We start from the raw sequence: 18,237 nt of genomic DNA on the forward strand, positions 1-18,237 counted from the left end.
GGTGAGTTTGAGGTTAGCAATCCTCTCTATAGACCAGTCCAGTGCAGAGCCCTTTTTAAATGGGAAATATGAATCTAAGAGTCAATTCCCTTTAGTCTTGTTGTGCATGAGCTAGTTGAGAGTACCTGATAGGGGCCTTTCCATCTAAGCTGAAGAGAGTCCTTTAAATGATGTCTTTTCCAGTATATATTCTTCTGGTTGTAGTCATAGGGTGTCTGATCTTTATCCAAACATAGGTTACTGTGATAAACTTCAGAAACAAGCTAAAAATGTTCTTTTAACAAGTGACTTAAACTTTTGTGATAATGTAACATAGCAACAGGAGCCATCTAGGAAGTGAGTTTCAGGCAGTAAATACCAAAACCTTATAGCTAATTAATAGCACAAGAACTATCTATATCTATAAATGTATATTACTGAAACATTTTTTCTCTAAAGTCATCCTCATTTCCACCAAATATAGCCAAACTAAGACTAACTTGTTTGCAAAATAAGTCTGGTTTCAATAAACTTGGCCTGATTACTTACATAAGTGTACCAAGAATAGTTGATTATATAGGCTCTTTTAAATTTGTTTTTTTGAAGCTTTTCGTAAACAGTCCCTGACTGAACTTTATTAACGCTTCTCAAGGCCACGAGAATTATGCCTAGGACTTGCCATCAGATTTACCTGTATAGGTTTGGGTGAATTCCTCCCTTCTCGAAGTCCCCAAAATATCTTGAGGGTCCTTTCTTATTCACCTGATAAGGATGCTGGGAACCCTGCAAATAAGGCACTAGGCTGTTTCTTTAAGGGGCTTTATAGCTCCATAAAGTCCATCTTAGTTCTTTAAAGCTGACTTGTTATATCTGATTCTACACATATTCTCAAATAAGGCATTCCAGTCAAAGCTATGTTAATATACCCAGTGTTGCCATTGTACCCTGTCAAACGGAGAAGAGATTTTTGTTGAATTTATGCAAATAACTATATTTCCATTAAAATAAGAATAAGGAGTTTCCACTTCTAGAGGGATTAGGAAGAGAGAAAAAGATAAATGTTTCAATTCTGCTTACAAAGGTATAATTTATCAAATTGTTGTTAGTCATAGTGTAAGAGGAAAGATTTCCTTATATCAAGAAAACAAAGATAAACAGTAATATTTTAGACAAAAGGTCATAAAATTATAACCATATTCATCAGTTCATTCAATCATATGCAATTAAGCTTTGTTGATCTCTTGTTAACAATTTTATGAAGTCATCAGATTTTTCATTAGAATTCTTTAATTTCATACCCAGTTCAGCAGTATAATCTGAAAGCTATCAGAAACCTGTAATTGTCAAAAAAACAAGACCTTCTGTGACTCTTGAAGATGAAAAATTTTAATAAAAGCAACAGAGTAAAATAATAACTATCTATACATGACAAAGGCTTAAAATGGCATGGTTAAAGATATGATTACAATTGACAAAGAAATTTGGTTATTTCTGTTACACACATTTTAAGATAATTGGACTATGATAACATTATAGTAGGACATCTGAATTCTAGGAATTTCCTAGAACTTTTGGAATATTTATATTGATAACATTTACTCATACAATATTACCTAAGGTTTATCATTTATTTAACAATGTTAATCATGTAATTTAATATACCAAATAAACCTAATTAGTTTAATATCTTTCTTTGAGATGTTTCAGGGTCCCTCGGAGACATGCCAACATTAGCTAGAGGTCATAACAGAGAGAAATTCAAATTCTAGTTTTGCACCAGCTTATTTTTAATATTAGAATTCTTTCAGCCCATTAAGTTCATTTTAATCTTAGCCAGCCCTGGTTATACATCAAATTCTTTCTCAGGGTTTCTTTTCATAAGCCTATAGTTTGCCTTTTTTCTTCCAGATTGTGTCCTATGCTTTCCCTTGCTCTTTTTTTCTTTTTCTCTTAACCTCTCTTTAGGACAAAACTACTTTGTTTTCCCTTAACAGAATGCATTTCCCTTTCGTTTACCCTTTTAAAAAGTTTTCTTGCATACAAAGATGTTTTATTTATTTTAGTGGTTCTAATTACACATATTAATCAGAATTGTCAACCCTAAAAACCCCAATCTCTAGCGAAAACCAAGAAGTCAGCAGTTATGAACTGTTTGTCACATGAGCATGCCTGATTGGCAAACTTACGAACATATTCCATTACCTCTAGAAACACATTTTTTCACAGTGGAATTTTTCCTCAGTGTGGTATAAGACATGTGACCAATAAATCAAACATCTTTAGATTTTTTTTTAAGTAGGAAGACAAAAGTAGATAAATTTAGACTTGCTTAGCAGTTAATTTCCCAGTATTTTCTTTTATTTGGAAATGATCTAGACATTCAATGAATTCCCATCATTTAATTTAACTTAGTAAAACTCTAAAATTTCAAGTTACTGAACGATCTGGAGAAACTATTTTTAAGTAGACATAAATAAGACATAATTGTTCTTAAAGCATTCACCTAAAAAAGTCTTAGCCCATTTGGATCTAAATTTCTTTATGAAAATATAATTAGTTTTCTTGCTGACAAATTTTGTTAGCGATAACATGATCTTATTTGACATTTAGTAAACAGATACAATAAAAGTTTTACATATAATGTTCTTAACTCTAAAGATAGGACTCTTTTAGATAAACCAACAAACTTGTTTTTATTGGGTAAAGATTAATCATAGATCACATCAACTACAAACTGGCACTTGCCATTGGCACTTGCCATCTCCCTCTACAAGGATTAAATCAGGAGCTGCTGTAGCTGCTGACTTTCAACACCCGCTGAAAGGTGTTCAGTGTGGAGATCAGGAATGAGGCATTGCGTGCTCTTGGGAAAAACAGGTCTTCGGATAGATGTTTTTAGGAGATGATTTTATGAACCCAATTCTTGTATCTCATATCTAGAAAAGCACTAAAATCCTTCATGGTGACATCTGCTCCTTGTGACTAGCAGTAACCTTCATGAGACTAGCAGAAAACTTCTGCAAAAAAATATGCACTTGATTGCATGTAGCCCCCGTTCACCAAAATCATATATATACTGACCTTCCCCATTACCTCTTTGGAGCAGTTTCTCAGAGCTATCTGAAATGCTGTCTCCTGAGCTATAGTCCTCATTTTGCCCCAAATAAAACTTCACTCACAACTCTCAGGTTGTGCTTTTTTTTTTTTTTTTTCAGTTGGCAATAGTGATCTTAAAAAAAAATTTGGGTTAATTTGTATTGTATTTCTGAGAATATATACAAGCATTTAATTTTCTTTAAGCCAATTAAATAGTTCTTTTTTTTTTTTTTTTTTTTTTTTTTTTTTTTTTTTTGCGGTACGCAGGCCTCTCACTGTTGTGGCCTCTCCCGTTGCGGAGCACAGGCTCTGGACGCGCAGGCTCAGCGGCCACGGCTCACGGGCCCAGCCACTCCGCGGCATGTGGGATCCTCCCAGACCGGGACACAAACCCGTGTACCCTGCATCAGCAGGCGGACTCTCAACCACGGCGCCACCAGGGAAGCCCAGTTATTTTTTTTACAGTCTAATTTTGATAGTACCATCACCAATGGTAGAAACATATATCTATAATGTACACACAGACATAAATAGGCACAACCAGAGATCGCACAGCCTCATTTTAAAACTTAAGTCATGAATCGGGTATTACAATATAAAACTTGCTAGTTTATAATAACAGTTGGAGTAAGTTAACTCACTTGGGTTTTAAAAGGCTTCTTCCCCCCACCCCCAACACACACACACACACACACACACACACACACACACACACACACACACACACACACACACACACACACACACACACACACACACACACACACCCTTTTTTTTTTTTCAGTCTCAGAAATTGGAGGTAGTCTAGATAAGAGTTTCCTGAGAGGACCTGGTAAAACATTTACATCTCAAAGGCTCAAGGAGATCATTGTAAGCTCCTCCTAGAAGGACTTCTGTTCCTTTTGGAAATTTTGAAAAGATGTTTTATAAAGCCAGCTTCCTCTAACTGCGTATGTAAAAGCCAGTTTTGGAATGTCAAGAGTGTCCCATCTTGACCTTTTTCAGGATGACATTTCCTTCATTTCCCAATTAACTACCTGCATGTATAAGCTCCTTATAAACGTAAACCTCTGACTCATACCCTGCCAGGTTTATCTGGCACCACTTTCTTCTGATTTGAAGGCTTTGTTTCCCATTTTAGTGTTGGTTTGTCAGGATAAAATTACTATTGAAGACTGGTGGGCTGATGTGCTGTTTGTGAGCTTCACTCCTCCGGGTGGCACCCTAGAGTCATCTCAGGGCTTTCACAGGTCTCAGTTTCTCCCACTGGCTGTATAAAATCTCCATGGAGGGGCTTCCCTGGTGGCGCAGCGGTTGAGAGTCCGCCTGCCGATGCAGAGGACGCGGGTTCGTGCCCTGGTCCGGGAAGATCCCACATGCCGCGGAGCGGCTGGGCTCATGAGCCATGGCCGCTGAGCCTGCGCGTCCAGAGCCTGTGCTCCGCAACGGGAGAGGCCACAAAAGTGAGAGGTCTGTGTGCTGGGGAAAAAAAAAAAAAAAAAAAAATCTCCATGGAGACCGGAGCACTGGTTGGCCAATGTTATGTGTGCGTCCCAAGAGCAAATTTCTTTAAATTAATGAGTGGGTTACTCACATTGAATGGTGTGAGGGCTTGCCTCTGCCACTCCCATAAATTTCCCAGTTGTCTGAGAAAACTGCAACTGGTTGGGAGGATCTGTGTGCCAAATCTTCGGAGCTGAAAGCTCTCACATGGTATTTTCACTTTTATTCAGACAAACTCTGTTAAGGTATTCAAGAAGGACACCAGGCTAGCCCCCTACCTAATCACCTAGTCCAGACCACTCGGTATCTTTCAACTGAGCAAAGTTTTCCCAGTGTCTTTCGACTTGGTAACCCTCTTCTTGAACCTAAGTTCAAGGAAAACCTTCTCCTCATGGCAAGGAGTTTAGCAACTACCAAATAAAACTCAGAATCATCATTCAAGCAACTACCAAATAAAACTCAGAATCATCATTCAAGTTTAGCAACTACCAAATAAAACTCAGAATCATCATTCAAGAATCATCATCCAAGACCCAGGAGAGACATACCCAGTTGTCTGGACTCCCCGAGGAAATGGACAAGCACAAGGGGCCCACGTTTGGACCAAGGCTCCAGATACTTGCAGAGTTCAGGAAAAGGAGAGAAGTCAGCTCTTGGTCCCTTTGTGGTCACCAGGACATTCAACTGAAAGAAAAATGCACAACATGAGAGTTGTGAGTTAAGGTTTATGCAGGGTCTTACTGAGGACTCTAGCACAGGAGACAGCCTCTCAGATAGCTCTCAGGAAGTGCTCCACAGAGGTGGGGAGGGAAGGCTAGTTTATATGTGATTTTGCTGCTGTTAGGAAATACATGCAGTCAGCATACATCTTCGTGGAAACTTATAGCTAGTCACAAAAAACAGCAATCTCAAGGTAATGATCATAATGCTTTTCTGTGTATGGGAAGATACAAGAAATGGGGTTTCTTTAAATTCTTCCTGAAATGCATCTAACTATCTAAGGGTCTGTTTGTCCAAGCACAGAGCATCCTGTTATTGTCTTTAATTTCCTCTGTGTGAAACACTAAGATCACTGTCAGTCAGCAACTTCAATGGCTTAATCTTTGTAGACTTAGATGGAGAGCAAAATACTCTTCACTCTTCTTTTGTTTGCAGTATCATTGGTAGAAAAACAAGTAGTGAAAAATCTGCCCTTCTCAAGCTTTATTTTTATTGTGATAACTAATGCTTGTGTTTTGGTTTTTCCCCTGTAATTTATTATTAAACTTAATAAGCAATTTCTAACATGAATGATAGTAAAAAGTGATGGGCTTAGACTGTAAAGCAATATGATTCTCTAATACAGACACACACAGAAGAGCGTACAGATACAAGTACAAGCATCTTCATTGTATAGGGGACCATCTATGGTGTTTATTCTTCTTTTTCCATTTTTTTAAGCAGAAACTTTAATATCTGGGTGTTTTGTGTGTTGTATGCAAACTAGATAATCACAGGTTTCCGATTTAGTGATAATTAAAGCAGTTGTTTATACAATGCTATAAATAATCCTTCAAATAATATATCTAGGTTATTCATATATATCTATATATTCAAAGTAACTGGGTAACTAATACCTATTAAATATTGTAGTTTTGTGTTTTTGTGGAATCAGTTTCCTTATGACTTAAGAGGAAAAAATGTCTTTAGAGTTGTAGTAGAGATTGATTTTTAAAATATTTTTTAAAGTACTGGCTGGCTCTGAATCCAATGTTTAATACTGATTATGACTAGAATGTAATCAAGTTAAGGACCACTGGTAATTTGTTTCTTATTGTGAAAACCATCTCTACATTAGCTAACTTGCTCAAAGCCTTCTTCAAACAGTGATGCCATGTAATTAAGAAGGATATCACAAATATAGAGACAGCATATATTTGTACAAAATATTTGTTCTGCCAGTAACTTTTGGTTACTTTGTACATTAACATTTTATTATTTATTCCTATTCTCTCTCTCATTTCTTCCTTCTTTTTTTTCCTTTTTTTAAAAACACTTTGCTCAATTATTTAAGGAACAATTCTTGTTTACCATTTATGTGTGCTAGGCCTTGGGGACACTGTAAGGGAATAGACATGACCCTAATTTAAGAGCTTCCAGTCTAATGAGAGTTAGAGTTTTGCTATAGACAGTTACAACACAGTATAGTACCTGCTACAATAGCTGTTATATAGGGTTCTGTATTAGTTTTTTTTATTATTGCTTCTTTAACAAATTACCACAGATTTGATAGCTTAAAACAACAAATTTATTCTCTCACAGTTCTATAGGTCTAAAGTCAGACCTAGATATTACGGGTCTATAAGCAAGATGTTGGCAGGGTAGCAATTTTTTCTGGAAGGTTTAGGGGAAAATGTTTTCTTTTCCAGCTTCTAGGTGCTACTTATATTCCTTGGCTCATGGCTCCCTTCCTCCAAAGTCTTGAAAGTCAGAAACATTACATCTGTTTGATGATTCTTTCATAGTTATTTTACCTCTGATTCTTTACTCAGCCAGGAAAGGTTCTCTGAGTTTAAGATCATGTGATTATGTTGAACCCAGTAAGATAATCTCCTTATCCCAAGATCCGCAAGCTGAGTCACATCTACAAAGTTCATTTTGCCATCTAAAGTAGCATGTTCACATGCTCCGGGGATTAGGATGTAAAAAATTCTTGCAGAGCCATCATTCTGCCTACCACATGCTACACAAGTACATAAGAATACCTCTTCTAGAACTGAGATGAAGAGTGTATTCAAGGATGACTTTCTGGAGGGAGTGATCTATCAGTTTGGACCTAAAGGACAAATAGTCATTAGCTAGGAAATGGAGGGAAGGTAGAACTGGTGACAATTTCTGGAGTAGAATGTGCAAAGGCCAGCAGTTAAATGAGTAGCTTCTAGGAACTAAAAAATTCTCAGTATTACTTATAACATGCCAGAGGCAGAATAATGCAGCACAGTCGGAGGCAAACGCTAATAGACCCAGATCCTATGGAACCTTGATGACCAAGGTGAGGAGTCTAGACTTCATTCCATGAGCTGTGGTAAGTCACTGGAGAGTTTTAAATAGATGAGTCATGTGATCAGATTTCCAGGTTTGTAAGTTGATCCTGGCTGCAATGCAGGGAATAGATTGAAGGAAGTGAGTTATGGTGGCAATAAGATCTTGGAAGGTGCCATTATAGTGATTTAAGCTGGAGATTTGGAGGAGGGCTAAATGTGGGTGGTATCAGTCAGAATGGATACAGCGGACTGATTCAAGAGATATTTAGGTATTTGAAATGATAGATCTTTGTCATTGAACAGATACAGGTAGCACAACAGAATGATTCAACTGTGACACTCCAGTTTTTGACTCAGTCATATTGGTAGAACTGGGAAATGCAGGAGCAAGAATGGTTGTGATGGTCAGAAGGTGAGTGTAGGTTTTGCGAGGTTGAGTTTGACTGGTTCTTTAGGTGTAGATTTCCAGTCTATGGCTCAGAAGCTTGAATAAGAATTCTGGGCTGAAGATAATAATTAGGGATTTAAAAGTTATAGATGATTATTTAAACTCTTTGGGTGGTAAAGGTGTAGGATAAGAAAAGAGAATCTAGGGCAGTGCCCTGAGGAAACCTATCAGTTAAGAGAGGTATAGAGGGGGAAGAATTCAACAAACAAACAGAAAAGGTGTGCCCAGAGAGACAGTGAGGGTGTGAGTAGGGTTGAGGGACATAAAGGTAAGGTGTGATGAAACTTAGAAAAGATATTTCAAGAATGATGGCATAGTCAACACTCAGAACTATTGTTGAATGATCAGGTCTGAAAGATAAGACATAAAAGATAGTTCATGACTACATTACTTTGGCAAGAGTAAGTACTTTTAAGGAATAGTTAGAAAATCTAGGGTGTTAAGTGTGTTGAGAATAGAATGGAAATATAAGGGATGGAGACAAAGGTACTTTGTGGACATTTGAAAAGCACCAGAGACTTGGGTTACATGTTAAATGCTGACAAGAAGGTGCCAATCCTCCTCATCCATTGATGTATCTCTCATGCAGTAAATTCTCACAGTGGTGATAGATGTTCTGCTCCTCAAACTTATTCTCAGGAAGTGCCCCTAATGGTAGAGGCAAGTGAATACTTCCTCCCAGAGGGACAGCGGTGTGGCTGAAGCTTCTACAAGATTATTTCAGGTCCTGCAGGAATCCTTATTTATTGTGGCCATAAGCATCACAGAAGGCATAAAGCCAATCATCCAGGTGACAACTGTAGAATCGCTGTGTGTAAAGTAAACTAACTGACAATAAGAAAGTAGTCTGTGCATCAGCTTATTGCAAGCAGTTCCAAAACAGCCATAAAGACTGGAGATAAACTAATAAAGCTGCCTATTTTTTTTTATACATATAACCAGACAAGACTCTCACTAATGACCCATTAATAAGGAAACAAAGTGGAATTATTAGATCTAGGAAAACTTTTAAAAATCTAGAGGAAGTGTGTTGGTAGCAAAGTTGAGTCAAGTTACAGGCCATCTTGGAATCCATTAAACATGATGATCAAGTACTCACAGCTTTGAAAAATGACTCTGTCTCGTCATTACTCAAAGTTGGGATTACACCTAAAAGGTCCGTCAAAGTCAATTGGTAAGGTAAGGTCATATTCTAAAATACATAACCTAAAAAGGTCTCTCAAAGTGCAAGTCATACCTTTTTCTCAGATTAAATTTTCCAAAATGAATTGAGCATTTATTTCAATCTATTGTTTCTGTCAGCATTTGTGAGCTGCCTGATAAGAGGAACCAAAATAAGTTCCAGTTTGTCCGCCACACAACAAGTGACACCCAGGCTCACTCCAGGGCCATTGTCTGAGAGGATATCATTTTGTTCCTTGAATAAATAAACTGCTTTTAAAAAGTTACTTGAAAAAAAGGGAAGGACTTAATAATTACACCATTTTGTTCATTTCCCTGGTAACCATTAATTTCCTGGAAAATGGAGACAAGGTAATCTATCTGTTTTTTATCAACAAATTATAGGGAAACCAATATTAAATACATCAAGGACTTTTCTATCTGTTGAGCCACTGTAGCAAACATCTTCTAAGTATTTTTTGCCTCTCTCCAACATGAGACCTCTTTTTTCCAAATTAACTTAAATTTCACAGTTGCTGTGGGAATTGCTTTCATTGTCCTAGTATTTCCTTCTGTGTTTAAAAAAAAAGAGTGTGAAAAAGAAAGGCTTTATTTTATTTAAGACAATAGTCTAAGAGCTTTTAAATAAAATGTGAGTGACTTTTAACAAAACAGCAGATGTGAAATTAATACATCAATGTCTCTCATTGGAACAGGGAAAAGCAGGAAGAAGGAGAAATGCCAGGATGCTGACCTGTACCCTCTAGTGGAAACAGAACCATGTCCTTGTGATGTGTTTACATCTCATCCTTACGGAAATTGGTCAGATTGCATTCTTCCTGAAAGCAGAAGGGAGCCTCAGAGAGGATTGCGGGTACAAGGAGACAGCAAAGAATGTGGAGAAGGCATGCGTTTTCGAGCAATAGCCTGCTCTGATAAAAATGGAAGACCTGTTGACCCCACCCACTGCAACAGCTCTGGTAAGGAGATGGGTGAAGAGTAACAGATGACATACAGCCTAGGAGGGCCATCCCAGGTCTAGAATTGGTAGCCTCGTTCCTTAGTAATTACTTCAGTTCTTCTTTGTCAAAAACACACCACCTCTCATAAAATACGGACATATGAAATGCACATATCCATATCATACTGATTATCTGGAATGTGATCGTTTGGGATCTTTGACTCACCTCACTCCATACTTCACCTCTGGCCATTTGTTTCCTGGCGGTGAGCTCAGTTGCTCTTCCTTTACGAAAGCCAAAGCCCAATGCAAATGAATATATTTTACAGTGTTTATTGGTACTCTGATCATATATATAGGAGGCATCAGTCCTTGAATTTCTTATAAGGATGTTGACAAAATACCAATGAAAAAGTTAATTTTAAATGTTTTATGATACAATGTGTAAGTAAGTATACCCAAATTTATAGACTAAAACTGTGGAAAAGGAATTAGGCAATCTGGCAGAATTTTTGAGTTGTTAATCAAGGAGAAGACTGTATTTTTATTTATTTATCTTTGAACATTGGGACAATTTAAAAGATATGGGAAACAGAGAAAGGAATGATGAAATTAAATACAGCTGGGGTAAACATTGATGGAAGAGGATGAGACTAATAATTACAATGGAACTTATGAATTTCCTGCTCTATTTTTGGGGTTTTAATTACCTTAAGAAACTGAAGTTAAGGATTTTACAGAAGGTATGGATAGAGAGAATTTATGCTGGAATGGCAAACTCGAAAAAAAAAAAGAAAGATTTTTGTCGCTGTCATCAAAGTCTTATATCCTAATAAGCTTACTAATAATACCAGCAATGGCAAATTGAATTCACTTTTTTTTTTTTTTTTCGGTATGCGGGCCTCTCACTGTTGTGGCCTCTCCCGTTGCGGAGCACAGGCTCCGGACACGCAGGCCTAGCGGCCATGGCTCACGGGCTTAGTTGCTCCGTGGCATGTGGGATCTTCCCGGACCAGGGCACGAACCCGTGTCTCCTGCATCGGCAGGCGGATTCTCAACCACTGCGCCACCAGGGAAGCCCCTGAATTCACTTTTAACACACAAGTAAATCATAGTTCATCCTTATTCTTTATTTCCGATGTATCAGCTCATTTTAGTTAGGATATACCTGGATCATTATAGGAATGCAATTTAAGGTTTAACGATTTTTAATTAGTGTCATCATTGCTCTGCTTCTTAGATTAGTCTACAGAATTGCATTCAGTGATTTTACTTTCAGAAACATTAAACACATCACAAGCAAGTAATGGACCCATTTTACAGAGGCCAAAGTTGGTTTGCTCTGGTCTTTGTTTTTCACCTTTAATATGCATAATGGTTTATTTTTAAATTTTTTTCTTGAAATATATTTGACATGTACACCTTGAATTTATGCAACGCTATAACATATTAATTCAAGACATTTATAGGTTGTAATACGATTGTAATTGTAATGAAATTAATACCTATAACATTATATAATTATCATTTCTTTATAGTGGTTGGAATACTCTACTTTCAGCAAGTTTGATTATAACACAATATTGTTGTCCATATTCACTGCATTGTACATTAGATCTCTAGGACTTATCTACTACTCATTCCAAGTTTGTACCATTAAACAAACTCTTCTATCCCCGTCTATCCCTCTGTTCCCATGCCCTGGAAACCACCATTTTACTCTGCTTTTGTGAGTTTGGCTTTTTTAGATTCCACGTGTAAGTGATATAACATGGTATTTTTCTTTCTCTGTCTGACTCATCTCACTTAGTATAATATCCTCAAGTTCCATTCAGATTGTCACAAATGGAAGATGTTTTTCTCATGGCTGAATAATAGTCCATTATGTGTATACACTACAAATTCTTAATCCATTCATCTGTTTATGGGTGCATAGATTGTTTCTAAATCTTGGCTGTTGTGGATAGTGCTGTAATATACGTGGGAGTGCGTACATCTCTTTGATATCCTGTTTTTACTTCCTGTGGGTATATACCCAGAAGTGAAATTGTTGGATCATATGGTAGTTCTACTAATTTTTTAAGGAACCTTTATATTGTTTTACATAGTAGCTGCACCAATTTACATTTTCACCAACAGTGTGCAAGTATTCCCTTTCTCTACATCCTCATTAACACTTATTATCTCTTGTCTTCTTGTTGCTATTCTAAAAGGTGTCAAGAGATAGCACATATGGTTTTGATTTACATTTCCCTGATGATTAGTGATGTTGAGCATCTTTTCATGTACCTCTTGGCCATTTGGTTGTTTTCTTTGGAAAAAGTCTATTTAGGTTCTCTGCCTAGTGTTTAACTGGGTTGTTTGTTTTTTGTTATTAAGTTATATAAGATTCTTTATATATTTTTGGATATTAACCCCTTATCCAATATATGGTTTGCAAATTTCCTCCCATTCTGTAGGATGCCTTTTCATTATGTTAGTTGTTTCTGTGCAAAATCTTTTAAGTTTGTTGTGGTTCTATTTGTTGACTTTTACTTTTATTGTTTATGCTTTTGGTGTCATATCCAGAAAATCATTGCCAAAACCACTATTGAGGAGCTTCTTTTCTACATTTTCTTCTAGGAGTTTTATGGTATCAGGTCTTATGTTTAAGTCTTTTATCCATTTCAAGTTAATATTTGTGAGTTGTGTAAGATAAGGGTCCAATTTCATTGTTATACATGTGTTTATCCAGATTTCCCAGCATCATTTTTTTAATATCTTTATTAGATTATAATTGCTTTACAATGATGTGTCAGTTTCTGCTTTATAACAAAGTGAATCAGTTATACATATACATATGTCCCCATATCTCTTCCCTCTTGCATCTCCGTCCCTCCCACCCTCCCTAGCCCACCCCTCTAGGTGGTCACAAAGAACTGAGCTGATATCCCTGTACTATGCTCCCAGCACCATTTTTTGAAGAGATGATCACTTCTCCATCAGGTGGTCCTGGCTCCCTTACCAAATATTAATTAACTGAATATGTGGGCATTTACTTCTAGGCTCTCTATTCCATTTGTCTGTGTCTATTTTTATGCTCATATCATATTGTTTTAATTACTGTAGCTTTGTAGTATAGTTTAAAATCAGGAAGTGTGATACCTCCAGCTTTGTTGTTTCTCAGGATTTATTTGGCTATTTTGGGTTCTTTGTGGTTCCTTAAAAATTTTAGGATTTTTTTTTCTATTTCTGTGAAGAATGCCACTGGAATTTTGATAGAGATTGTGTTGAATCTATATATGATTTGGGGTAGTATGGACATTTTAACAATATTCTTATCCATGAGTAAAGGATGTCTTTCCATTTCTTATGCCTTCTTCAGTTTCTTTCAGTGAAGTCATAATTTTCATTGTACAGTTCTTTCACTTCCTCAGTTACATTTATTCCTAGGTATTTTATTGTTTTTGATGCTATTGTGAACGGGATAATTTTCTTTATTTTTCAGATGTTCCATTATTAGCAAATAGAAACAACACTGATTTCTTTATTTTGATTTTTATATCCTCCAACTTTACTGAAATCATTGGTTAGTTCCAACAGTTTTTAGTTGAATCTTTGCAATTATCTATATACAAAATAATATCATCTGCAAATAGCGACAGCTGTGCTTCTTCCATTCTGATTTGGTTATCTTTTATTTCTTTGTTTTGCCTAATTGCTCTAGCTAGACTTCTCATACTATATTGAATAAGAATGTTAAGAGTAGGCAACCATGTCTTGTTCCTGATCTTAGAGGAAAAGCTTTCAATTTTTTTTTTTTTTTTTTTTTTTTTTTTTTTTTACTAAGTATAACGTTAGCTCTGGGTTTGTCATAGATGGCTTTTGTTATGTTGAGGTATGTTCCTTCTATACACAATCTTTTGAGTTTTTTTAAAAATTAATTTATTTGTTTATTTTGGGCTGTGTTAGGTCTTCACTGCTGCACGTGGGCTTTCTCTGGTTGTGGCAAGCGGGGGCTACTCTTCGTTGCAGTGCACGGGCTTCTCATTGCAGTGGCTTCTCTTGTTGTGGAGCACGGGCTCTAGGCACATGGGCTTCAGTAGTTGTGGCACACGGGCTCAGTAGTTGTGGCTCTCTGGCTCTAGAGTACAGACTCAGTAGTTGTGGCGCACGGGCTTAGCTGTTTTGCGGCATGTGGGAGGGATCTTCCCGGACCAGGACTCGAACCCGTGTCCCCTGCACTGGCAGGCAGATTCTTAACCAGTGCATCACCAGGGAAGTACCTCTTTTGAGGTTTTTATCATGGAAGGATGTCGTATTTTGTCAAATCCTTTTCTGTATCTATTGTGATGATCGTGTGATTATTTTCTTTCGTTCTATTAATGTGATGTAATACGTTTATCAGTTTGAACCATCTTTGCATCCCAGGCTCATGGTGTATAATCCTTTTAGTGTGCTCAATTCAGTTTGCTAATACTTTGTTGAAAAATTTTGCATCTATATTCATTAGTAATATTGGTCTATAGTTTTCTTATAGTGGCTATATCTGGCTTTGGTATTAGGGTAATACTGGCCTTGTAGAATGAGTTAGGAAGTCTTCCCTCCTCTTCAATTTTTTAGAAGAGTTTGGGAAGGATTGGAATTAATTATTCTTTAAATGTTTGGTAGAATTCACATGTGAAAACGTCTAGTCCTGTGGTTTTCTCTATTGGGAGATTTTTGGTTACTGTTTCAGTCTCCTTCCTCGTTATTGGTCTGTTCAGATTTTCTATTCTTCCAGATGCAGTCTTGGTAGGTTATACGTTTCTAGAAATTTATCTATTTCTTCTAGGTTATCTAATTTGTTGGCATATAGCAGGTCATAGTACTCTTTTATTTCTGTAGTATCAGTTGTAGTGTCTTTTATTTCTAATTTTGAGTCTTCTGTTGTTTACTTAGTCTAGCTAAAGGTTTGTCAACTTTATCTTTTTGAAAATCCAGCTCTTAATTTCATTGATTCTTTCTATTGCTTTTCTGGTCTCTGTTTCATTTGTTTTCTCTCCAATCTGTATTTCCTTTCTTCTGCTAACTTTGGGCTTAATTTGTCCTTCTGGGTACTGGAGGTGTAAAGTTATTTACTTAAGATCTTTCTAATTTCTTGTTCTTTTTTTAGATGTTGGGGGTAGGAGTTTATTAATTAATTATTTTTTTTAATTTTTACTGTGCTGGGTCTTTGTTTCTGTGCGAGGGCTTTCTCTAGTTGTAGCAAGCAGGGGCCACTCTTCATTGCAGTGCGTGAGCCTCTCACTATTGCGGCCTCTCTTGTTGTGAAGCACAGGCTCCAGATGCTCAGGCTCAGTAGTTGTGGCTCACAGACCTAGTTGCTCCGCGATATGTGGGATCCTCCCAGACCAGGGCTTGAACCCGTGTCCCCTGCATTAGCAGGCAGATTCTCAACCACTGTGCCACCAGGGAAGCCTCTCTAATTTCTTAATACATCCATTTATCACTATATACTTTCCTCTCAGAACTGCTTTTTGTAGCATCCCCTAGGATTTGATATGTTTTCTCTCCATTTTCATTTGCTTCAAGATATTTTTTTTTCCTTTTTCATTCTTTGATCCATTGGTTTTCAGAAGTGTATTGTTTGGTTTCCACATATTTGTAGATTTTCCAGCTTTCTTATTCTTGATTTCTAGTTTTATGCCATTGTGATCAGAAAAGATAGTATTTCAGTCTCCTCAAATTAGCTAAGATTTATCTTGGTCCTATCATGATCTAATATCCTGTATGCACGTGAGAAGAATGTATATTCTGCTGCTGTTGGTTGGAATATTCTATATATGTCTGTTAAGTCCATTTGGTCTAAAGTATGGTTCAATTCCCACATTTCTGTGTTGATTTTCTGTCTGGATGATCTATCCCCTGCTGACACTGAGGTATTGAAGTCTCCTACTATTACTGTATTGTTGTATATTTCTCCCTTTATATCTGTTAGTATTTGCTTAATATATTTAGGTGCTCCAATGTTCGGTGTGTATATATTCATGATTGTTATATCTTCTATGTATATTGACCCCTTTATCATTATAAAATGACCTTCTTTGTGTCTTGTTACAGTTTTTGGCTTGAAGTCTATTTTGCTTGATAAGTATGGCTATGCCCACTTACTTTTGGTTTCCACTTGCATGGAATATCTGCTGTCTCTTCACTTTGAACCTCTGTGTGTTTTTAGAACTGAGAGAAGTTTTTTGTAGGCAGCACATAGTTGGATCTTGTTTTTCTTTTTTGGTTGTTTTTGTCTTTGTTTTCTGTATGTTTGTTTTCCTTGCTGTTGCTTTTTATCCGCCCAGCCACCCTTTGCCTTTTGATTGGTGACTTCAGTCCATTTACATTTCAAGTGATTATGATAGGTAAGGGCTTAGTACTGCCATCTTATTGTATGCCTTCTGGTTGTTTTGTATGTTCATTATTTCTTCCTCCTGTTTCTCCCTACCTTTGCAAAGCAGTGGTTTTCCATAGTGGTATGCTCTGTCTCCCCCTTTTTATGTTTTGTGAGTCTACTCTAGATTTTTGCTTTGTGGTTGTCACCTCCTCTATGAAAGAGGTCACCACTGTCTACCTCTTCTGCCAGAGAGGTAGCCAGTGCTGCTTCCAAAAGCCCAGCCCCTTGTTGTTCATCCATGGGGAGGGGAGGCCACCTTGGAAATTTTCTACCTCTCCTCTGCTTCCAGACTCTTCTCTTTCTTACTCCAGTGGCATTCTAGAATCTCCCTTTAGGCAGGCTGGACTTCCAATCATTCTCTTCTCCATGGTTATCTGCCCAGTTTCGCACTCTCCAGGTTCTTTATTTTCTAATCTCAGTGAGTGGGACTGGAGCCAGTTTGCCAACTCCCTTGTATCAGCAACCCTCACTGAGATCCCCCTTCTTTATTTTTGGATGCACAGGTGGACTAGGAACCTCCACATCCCTTTGTGAAATATGCAGAAGCCCTTTTGTTTGGTAATAGATGTCTAATTAGTTGTTACAAAGAGGAAAGAGGAGAGACGAGAGACACCATGATGCTGATGTCACCTCCATATTGGTTTATTAGTCATTTGATCAAAACCTGTATACTGATCACCTGCTATGTACCTAGTCTTCTTCTATGATTTGGGTATACAATTATGTGGAAATCAGGGACTTGTGCAGCTTATCGTCTAGTGGAGGATAGAAAAAAAATAAAAGGAATTTCAAGTCTTGATTAGCCCTTATGATGCTGAACAGAAAATCTTGAGACTTTAGGGAAGTCCTCACTAAAGTGACATACATTTGAGATGTGAAGAGTGAGATGACAACCATGTGAAAAGTACATGCAAGTTAATTTCGGTTAGTGGGATAAGCATGTCCAGAGGATATAAGGTAGAAAAGAAGTACTGGCAAAAAAACACAAAGGAAGCCCTCAGGAATGGGGAGAGTTATTTTGAAATGCTGTGGAAGAAGTAGGCAGAATTTGGGGGGATAAACCAAGGAGTCTGGATATAATTCAAGTGAAGTCATCAGGTGGGAAGAATGGTAGATGATGTGATCCAAGTTAGGTGTTCAAAAAAATTACTTTTGACTAGTGTATATAGATTGGCTTCAATGAAGCAAGGACGCCATTGGGAGACTATTGCAATAGACAATGTAAGACATGATTTTAGGTAAGACTTAAGATGGCAGTAATAGAGCAGATATAGTGTTAAGATAAAATTCAAAGATAGAATTAAGATTATTCCAAATGCCAGTCATCTTTTTAATAATATATTATCTATCATTCATCTCTAATTTTTCAAGGGTTTATATGTGTGTATGTGCTGTTTAATTTAGACATAATCATTTCAGGTTAGAAAAGAATATATCCTCAAGGAAGAGGAGGCATTGAAAATGGAACCAATTTACAGAGCAATAGCAAAACTGTTAGAGAATCTAAAAGATTTTCACTGAATGAAAACAGTGCATTGATCAAGATTTACCAGAGACTTGTAACTTTTATGATATTTGTGTTAAGATATTTTTACATTACATTTTTCAAAAAAAAGATTTTTAAAAATAGTAAATGAAAATACTCCCAATGGGTCACTTC

At 36.9% G+C, this 18,237-nt stretch overlaps 1 protein-coding gene across 1 annotated transcript in view; it reads left to right on the top strand.

The window, feature by feature from the left end:
• The window catches only part of THSD7B (thrombospondin type 1 domain containing 7B), an 876,032-nt gene that overhangs the window by 619,914 nt on the left and 237,881 nt on the right, over positions 1 to 18,237 (top strand). Inside the window, exon 14 of the mRNA XM_059052359.2 lies at positions 9,927 to 10,190. Within this exon, the coding sequence (XP_058908342.1) occupies positions 9,927 to 10,190 (264 nt within the window). The remainder of the gene's footprint in view (positions 1 to 9,926; positions 10,191 to 18,237) is intronic.

The sequence above is a fragment of the Kogia breviceps genome, chromosome 2 (genome assembly GCF_026419965.1).
Source record: "Kogia breviceps isolate mKogBre1 chromosome 2, mKogBre1 haplotype 1, whole genome shotgun sequence".
Taxonomy (NCBI): domain Eukaryota; kingdom Metazoa; phylum Chordata; class Mammalia; order Artiodactyla; family Physeteridae; genus Kogia; species Kogia breviceps.